The following is a 16,777-nucleotide window of genomic DNA, read 5'->3' as shown; positions in this document are numbered from 1 at the left end:
CGTTTTTAATGTAAAGACGTCAAGCAACGAAGGACTTCAAAGCATTGATCGTCCTTTATCACAAAGCTTAGAAAAGTATGTTTCACTCTCCTATACCAAGTTGCATAGCAACGCTCCTCATCCTTTGCCAGTGCATCCAGCTAACCAGGGTGGATGGGGGTAAAGTCTCGCACGCCTAAGGACGGACTTGCCTCGCCTCCGCAGCGAGAAGGACACCAGGGCCCGGTGAGCTGCCCAAAAGCTCCGTCAGCCCTAGCGCTAGGATGTGTTTTACACTCTGAGTTTGTCTTTGGGTCCTACTTTCCCACCGATGTCTCCTGTTACCACAACAATCTACCTAGGGGAGATGCTGTTGAACTCCCCTCTCTGTGCACTCTTGAGTTTTCCTTTGGCGGGTGAATGGTGAGCGACAGAAGAAAATCTTTAAGGCTGTTGCTCGGCTCTCAGATCAGTCCCTGCTGTCCTAATGATGTGAGTGGAGAGGGCTTGGGTAGATTCTGGTGGTGCAGGAGCTCGTGAGGTTCCTGATGTGCTCAGCCTGTGCACAAATAAGGAAAACTTTGATTTCACCTCTGTTTCATAGCTAAGACGTCAGTAAGTATTTGCTGAAAAGAGTGGCCATCCAGACATGCAGCATCCTGGATGTTTGTGCCTAAAAGAGACTGATTCTGAACAGTGTAAATGCCACAGTTAGAGGTGTAAAAATATAAGGAGGGGGAGGGATTTTGAGCTCCTTTCAGACTGCTGTATGGGCTTGGGTGAACAGAGCAATGTCAGCTCTGGCAATCTGGGTTGTCCCTGACAGGATCGGAGTTCTCGAGCCCAGTCTGACCCTTAATTAGAACCGTGCTGGGAGCTTGCTAGGTGCCCAAAGGCAGGCTGCGTCTCTGGCTGCTGTGCTGGGAGAGGAGCATCAGCATGTGGAAAGAAACTTCAGTCTTTTGAGGAAGTCACGCCTCTGTCTCAGACCTGGAAGGTGTTACTGTCCCAGAACAACTCCCTGTCACGCGGCTCCCGCTGCCACCACCGCTGCTAGCCCACTATATTTCTGAAAATCCTCTGGTGCAGACGAGCTCTTAGCTTTAGCAACCTGATTTGAAAGATTTAAAGGTCAATATTTCTACCCATGCTAATGGTCTGCTGGGATTATTATCACCTGTCACAAGCTCTGGCAATGTGTTAACCCGAAGCTTCGGCCGTACAGCAAGTGACATTTCCAAATTACGAAAGGCTGGGTTGGGAGTACCCCAGCTACGGCAGCTTACGTCTGTATTTCCATTAGCAACACGGGCTCTGGGCTGCTATTTCAGGTGATCGGTGCTGAAGCCAATTCTACACCGGTACTGCGGGGCAGGGGGACAGCAGTTGCATCAGTCTGTCTGCACTGTCTCGGTGTTTGTACCTCGGGCTGTCATAGTAACAAACCCTGGGAACAGCCTCCCCCCTTGTCACAGCCTCTCGCTAGGGCGTCACGGGACGGTCAGTGACAAACCCGTGCTCCGGCCCTGGGGCTGGGCTGCAGACAGATGTGCAGCGCTGTGGTGTCTAAAACGCAGGTTCTGCTTCGCACCCATCTGGAGCGTGAGGCTCCTCCTGCCAGCAAAAGCCCAGACGTGTCCCCTCCTTGGCCGGGACGGGGATGGGGAGCGGGCGCTTTCCCCGGCTGCAGCTGCGGGAGGGGATCCCGCAGTCCCCGCTAAGCCCCTGAAAATCCACGCTGGGCACAGGGAAACCTGAGACTCCCACCTGGCCCTGGCCCTGGCCCTGGCCCAGCCACACACCGCCAGGATCCCTGCCCGGCCCCAGCCTGCCAGCTTTCCTCTTCTGAACTCTTAAAATAATCCCTGCCTCCGGGAAGTGCCAAAAGTGTTTGTAACAGCCTGGCTCCAGGGGCTGATGAAGCGGATGGGAAAAAAGGGGGCGAGGGGACAGCAGGGGTAGAAGAGGGAATCGATGGGCTGCCCTGCAGCTCTCCAACTCTCTTTAAAGGAGTCAAGTGCTGACGATCGCACCGCCCGTGCCCCACCACCCGGTTCCCCACTGCCTCCGTCCCCTCGTGCCGGGGATCTGCTGCGGCGCTGGGCCATGGAGGAGCGGGTGCAGGAGGAGGTGCCGGCAGCCCAGCGCACAGGTCAGTCCTCGGGCGTGCGGCTCCAGAGCCGAGACCGTGCCAGGCTCTTCCCAGGCCAGAGGAGGCCACCGGGACCTGTCCGGCCGTTCCTCCGGGAGGACGGCTGGGCTGTCCTCAGCTGCTCTTTCAGCCTAAGAGCATTTAGAGATGTCAGTAATGTCTCTTGGCGATGGTCCCCGCAGGAGGCCACCACCCGATGCGGGAAGGAGAGGTGTTCAACACGCAATACCAGGCTCTGCGCAAGCTGGGCTGCGGCACCTTTGCCACCGTCTGGCTGTGCCAGGACATGAGGTGAGGGGCTAACCGCCTTTCGGGGAGGTGGGAAGGGGTGGCTGATCTCCTGGGCAGGACCGGCCCCTCTGGCAGAAGCAGCAGAGCACGGCTGCCTGCCTGGGGGTGTATCGGCATCCCCCGAGCACAGGGCAAACCTGGCAGCAAGATTGGTGAGGTGCAGCGAGCAGAGCTGGTCCCCAGAAACCAAAGAACATAAATGAGGTGGGATCAGCCCTTGCTCTGTGTTTGCTCTTCTGGTTTAGACCCTGCAGTATCCATGCTCTGCCTTTTTTTCTCCAGCCCCTTGCTGGTCCCTGGGGCAGCTGTGCTGCCAGATGCCGGCAGCGTTGCCAGGAGGGATGTCCACGGGCCTGGCGTGCTGCAGACCAAGGGCAAGGCTTTTTGCAGGAGGGCAGCACCCTCCTTGGGGGCCCAGGGCTGGGTGACTGGGAGAAGGGGAGGTGCTGCTGGTTAGGGCCACACTGGCATACGTTGGCTGGCAGCTGTGATTCATTTCCCAGGAGGAAGAAACACGTAGCCGTGAAGGTCCTGAAAAGCAGGGAAGGCTTTGCTGAGGCTGCCCAGGACGAGGTCGCTCTCCTCCGCTGCGTACGTATATTCTGGGGCTCTGTGCTTTGCTCCACAGGGATGGCCACTGAGTTCAGGTCTGAGTATCAGCCTCGTCATCCCTTCTCCCTCCAGGTCTCAGTCTGAGGAGCTAGGTGGGGAAGGGGAAAAAACCCAAAAAGTTAGGGAATTCATAGAAATCACCCTGGCTCAGCACTGGCCTCTGAAACAGGCACCTTCTCCTTCCTCCTGTCATACTGGGACATACTGGCTGTGTCCCACTTGCCCTGTAAGCCTGTTTCTTTCAGCTGAGACCAAAATCCAGTAAATAGGAGGAACCTGCAGAAAGGTGAGGTGGACCATCAACAGAAAAAGGTGGTAATGTTCTTAAGCAGGAGATGGGAGCATGTCCGCTGCGTTTGGGTCATTCCCAGCTCAGAGGGCATTGCTCTATCACAACACTGATACTGAAGTAAAAGGAAATATCTGCAAAAAAAATAAAAATGCAGGATGTAGCAAAAATATAATAAACGTCTGAAGTCAGAAAGCTTCCTCCTGCCTTTGCTAATGGATGTGGTAATTAGGTGCCTGTATCTGGGTCTCAGCTAGTTGCCTTTGAAGATGGCTTGATCTGCTGGTTCTAGAAAGCTCGTGGTTACAATTCTTCGAGTTTGCCTGAATACAAAGTTACATCAGCTTTAGATGAGTAAAAGCCATTAAATTTTGCATTTCAAATTACTCTGAGGCCTTTCTCCAACAGGTTTGAGAAAGGTTTAGTTCACACCTGTAAATCTGTAGGCCCTATCCAAAGGGACACGAGCCAGACTCAGTGATGCAAGAGGAAGTACCAAGTGGCGCTAATTTAATGTAATCAGAGGGCTGCTTTTCTACACATCAGCACAATCCTGCATACAGACCGAGCCTTACCCTTGATTTATTACTAATTCTCTCTGAAAGACACGCCTTCCCATTCAGCAGACTACAGCTGGTTCCCAGGGCAGTTCCCACCAGCACAGTGGGGTCGGTGCCTGCAGAGCTGCCAGGAGAGGCGATCTGGTCTCCCGTGCTTCCACGGCTGCTTGCTTCTGTCGTGCCAGCACAAACCTCCTGGCACTGGTGCAGGCGGATCCGGCATCTGCACAATGCACCAAACCAAAATCCCGACACTTATGGCTGTGAAGAGGAAAAAACAGTGTGAATTGCCGTACCAGGATCAGTGGTCTGTGAGAGCAAACTCACTCAAGGAGCAGAGGCTGCAGAAGGGCAAAGGAAATGGACAGCCATTGCTGCTGGGAGCAGGGAGCTGCGGTCCTGGCGGAATCCCCTTCCAGCATAAGCAGGAGTGCTTTCTGGGCCTGCGTGGGATAGCATAAGCAGCGGGAAGTGTGCTAGACATTATTAGCAGGATCGGTTTGAGTTATTTGAACACCGTGAGGGTGATGGCCCCACCTGGTCAAGAGCTAGACAACATACAGAAACTCATCCCTTGGTAACACACTCTGCTTTTGTGTTTGGAGCCTGGTTTTCCTGATGCTGTTTTCATGGGATTTGTCATGAAGTGCCAACTCCTGGAAGAGAAAGTCTGTAGAATGGGATAAAACAGGTGCAAGATGTCCTTGTGCATATGTATGTCTCTAATTGGAGCTTTCTCGGAATTCTCCCCCTCAGGTGAGCAGTATGAAGAAGAAGGACCGGGCAGGAGAAAACATTGTCTGTTTGTTAGATGACTTCAGAATGATTGGAGAGAACGGCTTCCATATCCTTGTGTTGAGAGTGCTGCAGCTCTGGGTCAGCAAAGCCTGGGCTTGCCTCAGAGAGTCGCAGGATGGTGTAAAACCGAGCACTGCGCTCCCATGGGGAGGATGAGCAGGGCAATAGCTGGACCGGGGCACGTGGAGGTGGCTGGAGGGGAGAGCTTGGATAAGGAGACATTTGGCTGCTCTGGTGAAGGGCAAAAGGCTGGTGGTAGCATCTTCTCTCTGTTAGTGAATCCCTGACTCTTTCCCACATGTGTGCTTGGTATTTGAGGCGCTGGGTCCTTCCTTGCAATGTCTGATGGGGAACTACGCAGCCCAGGGACTGCCTTTGCCTTTTGTGAAAAAGTCTTTACGGCAGGTGAGAACTTAGCTGGAACTGGGCGAGGGCACCAAGGGACTGTTGGCTAGGGGACACGCAATAGTCTTCATCCTGGGGTCATCTGCCATGAACTCCATGACTGCATCTGCAAAGAAAGGGACAATACAGAGTGAGTGCCCAAGGCATGCATTTTTTTAAGGAAAACAGTAACTATTTTGGGTGTAAGGCGAGAAATTGTTAACTAAAATGCAGAGTGGGAAGTCATCACGTTCCCATCAGTCAGGGGCACTGTGCGTTACTGCCCAAGCCTGCAGTCTCACTGGGTTTGGGAAGGAGTCAGGGCCACCACCATGAAGAGTCAGCAGCCTGCAGACCTGCACCGGGGGTGGCACTTGCGTTCCCCTCATCTCAGTAATCATTGAATTCTCCAGCAGTTCTGCTGCTCGCAGGAGTAGCAGGGGGACAAACAGCCCGCCATAGTTATGCTTCTTGTGGGCAAACCATGTGTATCTCTGCCCTCCCGCTGCCCTGAGAAGTCCCCCCTGGCAGCAATGCCAGACCGCTGGCGTTCGCCTCGGCATCCAGCCACAGGTAGCGCCGGCAGGTCCGGCAGCTTTCTGCACGGTACCACCAAAGGCTGCCTGAGGTCTCCCTCAGCGCTGGTGTCTTTCCAGGGCTTTCTCAATTGCTGGTTCGGTTGGCTGGTCCTCCACCCATGTCGAGGTTTTCCTGCTCAGAGCCAACTCTTCCTTCATCCCCTGTAAGGATGTGGTGTGCCGATCAAACAGACCGTGAAAACTGAGTTTCTTATGCATTGGCTGGGAATAGCTAAGGAATGGGAAACCTGAGAGAGGCCTCGGAATAGTTAAAATTACATTTTGCCTCTCAGGCTGAGATTTATCAGAAGTCTGCACACTGGCCAAGATTTGCTACCCTGATTTCTGTGCCCTTCTAGGGACACTAAGAAAGAAAACCGCTTCCTCCTTCATCCTGTTTTCTGGAATAGCCTCTTCTTCCTCTAAAGAAGCTCCATTAACACCTGAATAAGTTACACAAAAACGCAGTGGCATTAATCTCTGTGCCCCATTTCACACCCAAGCCTTTTGCTTGATCCATTCCCTTATCTGCTTTAATTGTAAAGTCTCAGAATCTTTTTTCCCCCCTTCAGATCAGCACTGGGGCAGTATTTACTTCTGATTCATTCCAGTTTAGCTATTTAAATCTTTCCCCGTGTTTCACAGTTACCATTTAAGGTTGGTATTTCCCTGGGGCTGGTGTTCATCCCAGAATAGAATTTGATAGTACAAAGAATATTTGCCAGCCCTTTATGACTGACCACAGTGTTTAAAAAACAAATGTAACTCTCCCAGTAGCCTTTTCGCTGTTATTGATTTCCGATAGCGACTGTTTCTCTCTGGTAGGCGTTGTGTATCTCTGCCCTGTGACAGGCCAGACTCTCCCTGCTCCATCGTAAGCCGTTCTTTCCCTACATGGTTCTCCTGCACTGCCTCCAAGTCCTCTCTACACGCACTCACTCCTGGTCTCTCCCTCCTCCTGTCTGGGTTATGCTGCACCTCCTTTTCTTTCCCTGTACGATGGGACGCCCTCCCGTGCCAGGTCACTCTATAACCGGCTCCCAACTTCCATTCCGATGATAATCAGCAGGAAGGCATGGGGGTCCGAGGACAGAACAGCCATACAAACAGGAATGTTTTTTCAGGAGAAAGCTCAGCTTTGTGACCGTAATGCCTCCTCGTAGCCCTATCCTCTTTCCGTCTCCCCGAGCTTGCCCATCCATGCTGATACCTGTGGATTTTCACGCCGCCTTCTGCTGCGTGTCACCCCCCCCCCCGCCAAAGAGCCCCTCCCCGCTGGGCTCCCCAGGCCCCCTCTCGCTCGCCGTGCTGGGCACGTGGGGCTCCGGCGCCCGCTCCTCCTGCCGTGTTGTGCGATGAAACCCCTTGCGCCTGCTCCCACGGGGCCACCCCAACCCATGTCACCGCTCTGCTGGCTGCACCTCCAGCTTAGTACAGGGCACTCGCTATACAGAAACAATTTATTGCAGACAGTTATCATCAGTGCCCTCTTTCTTCAATACCAGAACGTCCACAACTTGCAGACCCACCGTGCCCGACTGCTCTGACAGCACTGGCAGCTGCTGGGGCAGGGGAGGCGGTGGGGACCCTCGCGTTGCTGACGTGACTTGCTGCCTGCTCGCCCAGGTGCTGGCAGGGCTGCACTTCCTGCACAAGCGCTGCCGCATTATCCACGCGGACATCAAACCCGAGAACGTCTTGCTGTACGGACGCGACAAAAGCCTCCAAAGGCTTCTGCCCGATATGCTCGACTGCGGCCAGAGAACAGATTTGAGGCTAAAGGGACCAGGTGAGCACTCCAGGGTTTTTTTAACAAGAAAAGGGACTTAGGTGTTTATTGCTGGGAGGGAAACAGAGAGGCAGCAGGTACAGATATCTTAGGAAAGGTTCCCATCTCCTGCAACGGCCAGTACAAAACAGTACAGCCAGCTTATGCTGCTGAGAGGTCTCTCCTATCTCTGCTTAATACAAAGATCGGGCTGAGCGGCTACAAGCTGCTCAAGGCACCTACAGAAACGTGGTCTTGCAGGTAGGTTTGTGTGGAGGACAACTACAGATCACGGGTACCTCTTAACAGCCCCACCACGACCTCAGAGCTCGATCTTATGGCTTTAGGTACGGGATAGTTCCCTTGTGTCTGGTGTTTTCAGCCACTGAAAGGTTTACATACAAAATGGTTTGATCAGAAAACTGTACGACACTTCTGCTCTTTATTTCCCCTATTTCTGAGGTTTGTGGGAGACTTGTATGTACTGCTAATCTTCAAGGCCTTTTGAGACATAATTTATTTGCAGAGAACGGTGTGAATATCGAGTAAGATGCAGGGCTGGAGAGTTTCTTGAGAGATCAGCTCATCTCCCAGCAATGAGACCCTTTATATTATCCTCACACAATGTTCTCCCATGAGCATTTCTCCCATGACGGTGCTGTTTTGTCTCTCAAACTCTGGGGCAACCAGGGAACGCTAAATTAGTGACCGAGTCTCTTGCTTGGAGCAGACAGGCACAATATTAGGCATAGACTGACAGCTCACTGTAAAGCAGTAAACCAAAAATGACCCTTTTCCAGGGTCATATGAAAATGTAACCTTTATGGGGCTTGCCAAGCAGGCTGCATCCAAGGTCCGTGACAGCCAGGATTGCTGAAGGCTAAGGAGGCATTACAGATGTTTTGTATCTGACTAGTGCTGGTAGGATGTGCTCACCTCTGGGCTCACAGTAATTTAACCTCCGTGCTAGAGGAACCTTGCAGCAGGACAGGAGCACATGGTCACACCACTCCACTCCAAGCTACCGTGCTCCCGAACATCCTCTTAGATTTTGACTAGATACCAGCTCTTCCTTTGTGTTTCCTCAAAAAACAGAGGTGGCATTTTATTGATGAAAAAAGCATTTTAGGACCTTTTAGGCTGAAAAACTTTAAAAGGCGGCATACATATGCCTCCTGTGGTAAGTGATGCATACCTGTCGGTTTGGAAAGACCTGATTTCTCTCTGTCCTTTCCATCTAGGAGGCGACCTTGGCAATCGATTGGAAGAATCTGATTTAATGAGCATAGAAGTGAAAATTGCAGATCTGGGCAGTGCGTGCTGGACAGTGAGTCTGCTCCGAGTCTCAGTCCCATGACGATGCGGGATGCTGTGTGCTTCTTTCCATCCCACCCTGCGCGTCTGTCCTTTTACAGCTGAATAGCTGTTTCAGCGCGCTGAAGAGATGCCGATTTCAGGGGGTGTTACATTCAGCACTCCCAGCTGAGAGCTGGGCACTGTACTCCTGGAGACATTGTCAACTTCGGACATTTCTTCAGCTTGCCGTTAGTCCCTACAATTAGAAATTCAAAACCGTGTCCAGTGTGAAATGTTGGGAGGTAAATTCACCCTGGTGTCAGTAGGGCTGAGGATATGCCTGCCGTGCCCCGCGCAGAGCTTAGTACACGTATTCGGTTCTGCCCCCAGCGTCCTCCTCGCTGCGGGAAGCTGTTGCTGTTACTCGTTTATGGACGTTAACCAAAGGGAGTTTGTTTCTGTTTCAGTACAAGCCTTTTTCCAAGGAGATACAGACCCAGCCATACCGTGCCCTGGAAGTGCTTCTTGGATTAGACTATGGCACTCCTGCGGATATCTGGAGCACGGGCTGCCTGGTAGGACTGGGGACAACGCTGGGCGTGCACGGGAGGTGACTGACACGAACAAGCCGGGGGAGCGTGTCCTCGGCACACACCTATACACGCTGCATGTAAAGCAAAACTTCCTTGCTGAGAAGGAGAAAGGGGCTGTCTGCATTCATTCACTTCGGATTGAAAGTATGCTGCTGATAAAATTCACTCTTAGTTAGTTTAAGCTATAAGGCAATTCACACTCCATGTATGTTAACTCATAGGCTTGACTGCATCAGGCATATACTGCTTTTCAGCCTGATGGAACTAAAGGTGTTGTTTCACCATGGTACAGATCAAAGCAGTGTGAATATTTCCATATTTTAGTATCAGTTTTGTGTGATAGCAAGGGAAATTGGTACTATCAGTTAATGGGGAAGAAAAACTCCAGTTAGTCAATTAACAACACTACTCCATTTCTAGGCATTTGAAATGGCAACTGGGGAGCGTCTATTTGATCCTCAACCTGGGAAATACTTCTCCAGAGATGATGGTAGGACTCCATCAGTTTTACTCATTTCACTGAGTGAAGTGTCACAATCTTTGTATCTAGATGTGTTTTCCCTCCCTCTGTCTAGATCATGTTGCTCGTATTATTGAACTCCTGGGAAGAATTCCTCCTCAAATTGCTTTCTCCTGGAACAAGTCAACAAAATTTTTCAGCAGGCCAGGTAAGAATTGGAGTAAGGAATTTTACTCTAAAAATCACTGTGGATCTCTGACACACTCCTCCTCAGCTCAGACTGAAAACCCCCCAAAGTTACGTTACACAACGCAGGCTACAAGCAGGGACAGAAGACAAGCGGAGATTTCATAAAGCGCAGTAACACTCCCTGCCCTGCCTACCTTTGCAATCCAGGAGCGTTCCAGGGATGAATGCAAAATCCTGAAAAATGGTCATAGCAAACACCCAACAGGGAAACATTTCCATTCTTTCTCCTTTGGGTTTGGAGAGAATGGAAATATGGACAGGAAATAGCTACATGCCAGGAAGGCTGAAGAGTGCGTAACTGGCTGGATTTCACCCGTTTCACCCGTGGCAGAGAACAATGATGATCAGGAACGGGACACTCATATCCTTCCATCCTTCCAACGTGGCTGCTATATTTAGTCTTCTGACCCAACTGTAACATCTCTTCTGTTTTATTCTCCCCAATTCCTTTCCCTTTGACTCATTAGGCTTGAAATCCTTGTCTTTGACTTCAAGGCATCACATGACGCCATCCTTCTGCAATTTAGTCTACCATCCTCTTTCTCTGCTTTCACCCTCGCCAGCCACACAGCCTCAGCCTGCCCACAACGCATGCAATGTTGAGTGCTAGTCCCATGCTGCAGCTCAGCAAGCACCTCCCTGCACATTCACATCCTTCGCTCACACTTATTCCTTCTATGGTGCTCACAAGAAATGAGTCAGAACTAGTTCTTGTTCTATATTCATTCTTCGTGTGAACTGAACTGGCCTGACCACATATGCCTAACCTGAATCGCTGCATTTACACCATGTACTACTCCTAGGGACAAGGATAGCTTCTCAGTCAGTAGTGGCACTCTTCTGGGTGCCACGGAGCTAGTAGGCACAAACAAATTAAACGTTAGCGTCTTGTGAGCTACGGCACTGAAATGGCCCGACGCATTCCGGGTTGCATGTGGACAGGCAGAGGGCACAAGCAGCAATGGCTTTGGCATGGCTATTCTGGGAACACTTCATTCACTCTTGGCATGTTCTCATCTGAGAAGTGCTCAGGAACAGGGAGACTCCAAACACTAGCTTGGAAGGATGATTTCTGAGAAACACCCGAGAGCCAAACCTGCAAGGGGCAGTGCAGGTGAAGCTTACAGAGAGGAAGACTCCAAGGCGAAGGAAGGGCTCCTTCAGGATGCTTTGGATGAATTGCATGAGGTGAGGAGCGGTAGCCTCAGTCTTGCAAGTGTAATTAAGGCACTGTGCTTTACGCTGTCTTCACTAGGTGCTCTTCTGCGGATCTCCAGACTTTCCCCCCGCAGCCTCCACGGCATCCTGGCGGACAGACACAACTGGGCCAAACGCGAGGTTACTCCCTTCACCAGCTTCCTCCTGCCCGCCCTGCAGTACGCGCCCGACCGCCGCGCCACAGCCGCCCAGTGCCTGCACCACGCGTGGCTCAGCCCCCCGTGACCGGCCCCTCGCCTCTGGCCCTGCGGGGGGAACACCGGCAGCTGCCGGGGCACCTGCGCCGGAGCCGCCTCTCCCCCCCCCCGCCCCGGCCGGAGCTCTGCGGGCCCCGCGAACGCGCTCCGGCCCCGCCGCAGCGGCCAGGACTGCCCTCCCGGGGGCGGCGGGTGGCGGGCGGGGCGGGCCCGGGCTGGCTGCCATGGCGGGCGCTGCGCACAAGATGGCGGCGGGGCCGGTTCGTCAGCCTGCTCGCCCGTTCGCCACCCCCGGTACGCGGCACAGCCTCTTCCGAGCGACCCCGGGAGCGGGGCGGGAGCCGCCGCAGCCTCCAGCTTTGTCCCGCAGCTCCTGCTGCACTCGGGCTCCGTTCGCCTTCCTGAAACGTCCCTTTAGTTCGTGCAGTCCGCCCGCAGCGCTAACCGGAAGAAAGCAGGAATTCACGTCCCGGGGTCTCCAAGTCGGCAAGGCCGTTTAAGCGGGGGGGCAAGGGCAGGCAGAGCCCTTCCGTGCCCGCCTGCGCCTGGCCCTTGCGGGCCGCCCGTTCCCCGGCAGCGGGAGGGACCGCTGGCCTGCGGCGCAGCCTGCCTTGCCCCGCCTAGGCAGGACGGCCAGTCGCTCCGCAGACGCGTCCCGCGGGTGCGCTCCCCCTCCTCTCCCCGGAGACGCGGTACGTGGGCACCGGCCACCCGCGCAGGGAAGAGCCCCTCGGCCGGGCACAGGCACCTCCCCGGTGCCGCAGGGTCCCTCCCGCCCAGCTTAGCGGGGCTCGGCCTCCCGCACCCGCGCCCCTCCTTCCCGCCGCCCCTCCCGCGGAGAGGCCGCTCCTCCGCCGGTCAGCGCCCGGCGCCCTTTGTTTGGGGCTCCGGGGACGGAGAAGCAGCCAGCCCTGGGCTCCAGCGGTGCGCTGGCACCTCTCCCCGCTGGCCCCGGCCTGTGCGGGGGCCCGGAAAGCGGCGGCCGTCCCGGCGCGGCCTGCCCGCCCCTCGCCTCAGGAAGGCCCGCCAAGGCGCGGGGCGGGAGGGGAAGGCAGCCGCCGGAGCGGAGCAGCTCCGTGGCGCGGCACCCGCGCTCCGCGAGGCCTGCGGGGGAAGGCACCGGTGGCGGCCGCCGAAGGAACGCGCCCGCGGGGCGGCGAGCTGCCCTCCCGGGCCCCCCTGACGGGACCCCGGCCCCGCGGCCGCCCCCTCCCCCCCGCAGCGCGGACGTGCCGAGCGGCAGGCCCCGCGCCCGCAGCGCCGCGCATGCGCCCTACCCCCCTTCCCCCTCGGCCCGGCCCGCGCATGCGCGGCGCAGCAGCGGCTGCCGCCCAGGAATCCCGGCCGCCCGCACCGCCCCTTCTTTCTGCCACGTGTCCCGACGCGGGAGTTACCCCGCGGAGAGCGGCGCCTCGGCGGGGGCGGTGACGGGCCGCGCCGGCCCCGCCCCTCGGCACGTAGCGCGGCTCGGCCGGCAGGCACTGTCGCAGCCCGCCCGGGTGCACCTCCTCGACGCTGGCGGCCCCCTCCTCCCCCGCCTCCCGCCGGCGACTGGCAGCTCCGCGCGCCAATGGGACGCCACGACCGTGGGGCGAGCGGCGGGGCGGCCGCGCGACTCCCAATGAGGCGGGAGCGCGGGCGGGGCCGGGCGGCGAGGCCACCAATGGCAAGCGTGGGCGGGCGGGGCGTTGGCGGCGGCGGGCGTCCCGGCGGGGCGGAGTGTGGCGCCGTGGCAGCCAACGGGGAGCGGGAGTGGGCGTGTCCGGGGCGCCCCTGGCGCCGGCGCCGGGGATCCCCGTGCGCCCAGTGCCGTTTCCGCCCGGCCTGGGGAGAAGCCGCCGCTACTGCTGCCAGGGGGAGGGGCTGGCGCCGCGGCCGCCGCCGAGGGCTTGCTCCCGCCGGCTGCCCAGGAGACGCCGTGGCGCTGAGCCGGGCCTAGTGCCGCGCGGGGGCCCGGGGAACGGGCCGGCCAGGTAGGCGCGGGCGGGAACCGGCCGTGCCCGGTGGCGGAGCTGGCGGGAGGGAATGCCGGAGCGGGAAGGCATGCCGGAGCGGGAGGGCGGGCGGCCGCGGGGGGCTCCCGGCGCGGGCCGCGGCCCGGCGCTCCGCCCTGCCCTGCCCTGCCCTGCCTCGGGGGCCCGGGCGTCAGGGCCCCGTCGTGGCGGTGCGGCAGCGGCCCGGGAGGCCCGGCCCGACCCGACCCGACCCGGCGGGGGGAGGCACGGCCCGGCGGCGCGGGCCATCATGGCGGTCCCGGTGGTGCGCGCCCGCCCGCGGCGGCCGGGCTCGGGCCGGTGGTGGCAGGCCGGTGCGGGGCCGGGGCTGGGGCCGGGCCCGGCCGCGGGGCTTTGTCGGTGGAGGCGAGCGCCGGGGAAGCCCCGCTGTAGGCTGGCCTCCTCCGCTCCCCTTTTTTCCTCCCTTATTGTCCCGGGGGGGCCTCGGGGGTCGTTGTCCGTCTCGGGGCAGCCTCCTCCGGGCCGCCGCTGCCTGCCCCCGCCGCCGCTGCCCGCCCCGAGCCGCCGGCCCCTCCGGGCCTCGGGGGAGGCGGTGTTTGACCTGCATTTTCTGCTTTCTCATGGTGCCCGTGCGGCGTCTTCCCCCGTAACCCCCCGCTCCCGGCCCGCCCGGCGCCGGGGGCTGCAGCGCGGATCCTCCTGCATTTCCTCGTCCGTCACGCGTGGCCGCCGCGGGGTGGGTTCCCGGCCGCCCTGCCCGCTCCCCGGCCCCGCTCCGACCCCCGCCACCTTCTCTCCGACGGCACCGGCAAGGTCACTGTCGCCCGGCGGCTCGTCCTTGGGTGCCGGTGACCGGAGTTCACCACCGGGTCGGGCGGGGAAGCGGCGGCGGGCAGCGTCTCGCCGTCCGTGGGGGGAGGGAAGGAGGCGAGGTGCGAGGCCGCGTGTGGCCCTGTGGAAGCGGGGAAATGGGTGTAGCAGCGGGGGGGGTTTCACGGCCGCTTCCCGGTCCTGTCCCCGTGCTCCTGTGCCCGAAACTCAGATCCGCGGGTGGGCTTTTTTGGGGGGGGTGGGGGAGGTCTGCGGGTCTGTGGAGGGCACGGGGTGCTGCAGGGCTGCGGTGGCTGCTGCGGGCTCTGGCCATGATGTAATGGCTGAGGGTACGGCCGGGCCAGGGCAAGGGGCGAGGGGCGAATGCCTCTCCTTGTGTGAAGGGTGCAGCTGGGTCTCGAAGAACTTGATGTTGGTGTCTGATGGTGTGCCGGTACATCGTGGGTTTCAGATGGTTCCTCCCCACCCTGACTGGGTGTTACTGCAAGGACCTAAACCCAGAAAAGAAATTTCCTGTTTCTCCAGTAGAAATAGGAGATTCCCCTTTTCGCTTGTATAGGAAATACTAGGATTTTTTTTAAATTTTTTTTTTCTTCTTGTGGTTGACCCAGGAAGTCATCTTGTCCCCAGCCTTCTGGTTTTTTTGCTCTAGAGGTGCAGGGAGGAGGGTGTTGCTTTGCTCTGGATCCTGTGGGTAAGCGTTGAAGGCAGTGACAGCAGCTGCTGTTGGCTCTGGAGCTCTGGTTGCTATGAGAGAAGCTTCAGTAGACTTGGCTGCTATCTCCAGGGAAGGACAGCAGAGCAGCCTCCATTAGTGTGGTGGTAGAGAGATGGCTGGCTCACGTTCAGCAAAGGGCTTTACTTTTCTGGCCATGTCCCCAGGTCCAAAGCAGAAGCAGGGATATGTTTTGGTCCAGTGGGACAAAAACCTACAAGATGGGTTTCACCGCTGTTCTTGAGTTAATGGAATTGCATTAAAGCATGGGCTGGAAACCCCGAGTTACCCTTTCCAGATATTTTGGTCCGTGTGAAAAGTAGGACAGTGAGAATTGATATGATCTTCCTGTTAAGTGAAGGCTGCAGTCGTGTCTCTTTTGAACTCCAGTCTCCTTTCCAGCCAGTAACAGAGCCAGATGCTTTTCTTATTGTTTGTATGTCTCCTTCCTCCCCTTCCATCGCCTGGGCCCCACTTGCCTTATTGACTGGAATTTCTGCTGTGTGCAGTGGGTGTGTGCAGCAGACACCAGCCTGCTAGTGCTGAGGAGGGATTTTCCATTCACAGACCAGGGAACAGTCAAAATAAAGGCCCGGCTCAACTTTGGGGTTGGAAACAGAAAGCGGGGAGAGGAGTTTTTCCCTCTGCTGCAGAGTAAAATTTATCCTCTGCGCTTCTTACGCGGTTGTATGTCAAAATGTGTAGAAAATGCTGCTCTGCTGTGGAATAGGGAGGTGAAACTCCTGTGAATAATGGGGAAGATTCCTCTCTTTTGGTTGACTCAAACGCTTGATGAAGGAACAGTTTGCAGGAGGCCATTTTTGACGTGACTATGTATTGTGGAATCTGCCAGCTTCTATCCACACTCTGTCTACTTGACTGCAATAGCTTCCTTTTTTTTTTTTTTTAGGAAGAATGAGTGCCTTTCTTATCTGCTTAACTAACCATTTGGCAGTGGCCGCTGTCTGTGTGATATTGTGTTGTCGAGTTGGAGCTATCAGCATATTCCAGTGCATTTGTTAAAGATGAAAACTGTTAGTTGAGGTATGCAGTATGGGAAATGGGAATACATTAGCATTAGAAAACAACTGCCATCTTTGTAAACTAACACCTATAATGGGGAGCCCCTTGCCCTGGCCTGAGTTACCAAACTCAGAATTACTATGAGCTTGAAGCAAAAATTCCAGGACCAGAATAATGTGAGAGAGATTAAAATATGCCCTTAAATCCGCTTGACTGGCAGCAGTCATGTGGTAGATGCCGAACTCTGAGTAGCTTTTATATTTCAGGATCTGTAGCACCCAAATTGTTTCACAAAGTGGGGTGAGCAACTTCTAACCCACCTAAAATGCATCCATCACTGGGGCTGCATGTGGTATCTGCTGCCTAGCATGGAGTGACATGACAACAGTAATGAACTTAGGATTTTGTGAGTATGAAAACTAGCTCCTTGGTTTAATAAAATACAGCAAGTGATCTTCATGGCCCCTTAGTCTTTGTTTACAGTCTCTCTGTACCTTGTTTACAGTCTCTCTGTATGTTATAATGGGGAATTAGTCCACTGCCTCACATCCTGTTGGATAACTGGCACCACTTTGACAAGGCCGTGGCTTTTTGTTTTACTGTCATATCCCAAGTGACCTGAAAGTAATATTCCTTAGCTAATGTTGTCTGAGATTTCCCCACCCCAAGGTGGGGCGGTGAAATCCCACATACATTTAAATCCCTTTTTAGAAAGAGGACTCAGTTACAGCCAGATCTTATTTTGAAAAGTAATAGGTCAAAGTTGAAAAAATGCAGAGGAAAGAGATGGCATTGAACTGGCATCTCAGAACGTGTGGAAGTTTATGCT

At 55.9% G+C, this 16,777-nt stretch overlaps 2 protein-coding genes across 3 annotated transcripts in view; both read left to right on the top strand.

Annotated features, from left to right (window-relative positions):
- The first annotated feature begins 2,085 nt into the window (after positions 1–2,085).
- On the top strand, positions 2,086–11,452 carry LOC127021561 (SRSF protein kinase 3-like). The gene is made up of 11 exons (XM_050904692.1): positions 2,086–2,131; positions 2,314–2,422; positions 2,926–3,013; positions 4,640–4,727; positions 4,980–5,086; positions 7,270–7,432; positions 8,653–8,738; positions 9,175–9,282; positions 9,721–9,790; positions 9,876–9,968; positions 11,265–11,452. The coding sequence occupies exons 1-11, from the start codon at positions 2,086–2,088 to the stop codon at positions 11,450–11,452; spliced, it is 1,146 nt and encodes a 381-aa protein (XP_050760649.1).
- Positions 11,453–13,336: 1,884 nt separating this feature from the next.
- The window catches only part of SETD5 (SET domain containing 5), a 68,288-nt gene continuing 64,847 nt past the window's right edge, over positions 13,337–16,777 (top strand). For both annotated transcript variants that reach the window (XR_007767264.1, XM_050904999.1), the window contains exon 1: positions 13,337–13,397. The gene's annotated coding sequence lies outside the window, so the exon portion shown is untranslated. The remainder of the gene's footprint in view (positions 13,398–16,777) is intronic.

The sequence above is a fragment of the Gymnogyps californianus genome, chromosome 13, assembly GCF_018139145.2.
Source record: "Gymnogyps californianus isolate 813 chromosome 13, ASM1813914v2, whole genome shotgun sequence".
In the NCBI taxonomy this organism is placed as follows: Eukaryota; Metazoa; Chordata; class Aves; order Accipitriformes; family Cathartidae; genus Gymnogyps; species Gymnogyps californianus.
Note: the sequence above shows the minus strand (reverse complement) of the source record. Positions and strands in the feature narration are given on the sequence as shown.

What these genes read in the sequence shown, in the direction of transcription:
- LOC127021561 (XM_050904692.1), top strand. Translation starts at nt 2,086, where the DNA reads ATGGAGGAGCGGGTGCAGGAGGAGGTGCCGGCAGCCCAGCGCACAG. An exon ending in ATACTTCTCCAGAGATGATG is followed by an intron (nt 9,791 to 9,875) that starts GTAGGACTCCAT and finishes CCCTCTGTCTAG; the next exon opens with ATCATGTTGCTCGTATTATT. An exon ending in AAAATTTTTCAGCAGGCCAG is followed by an intron (nt 9,969 to 11,264) that starts GTAAGAATTGGA and finishes TGTCTTCACTAG; the next exon opens with GTGCTCTTCTGCGGATCTCC.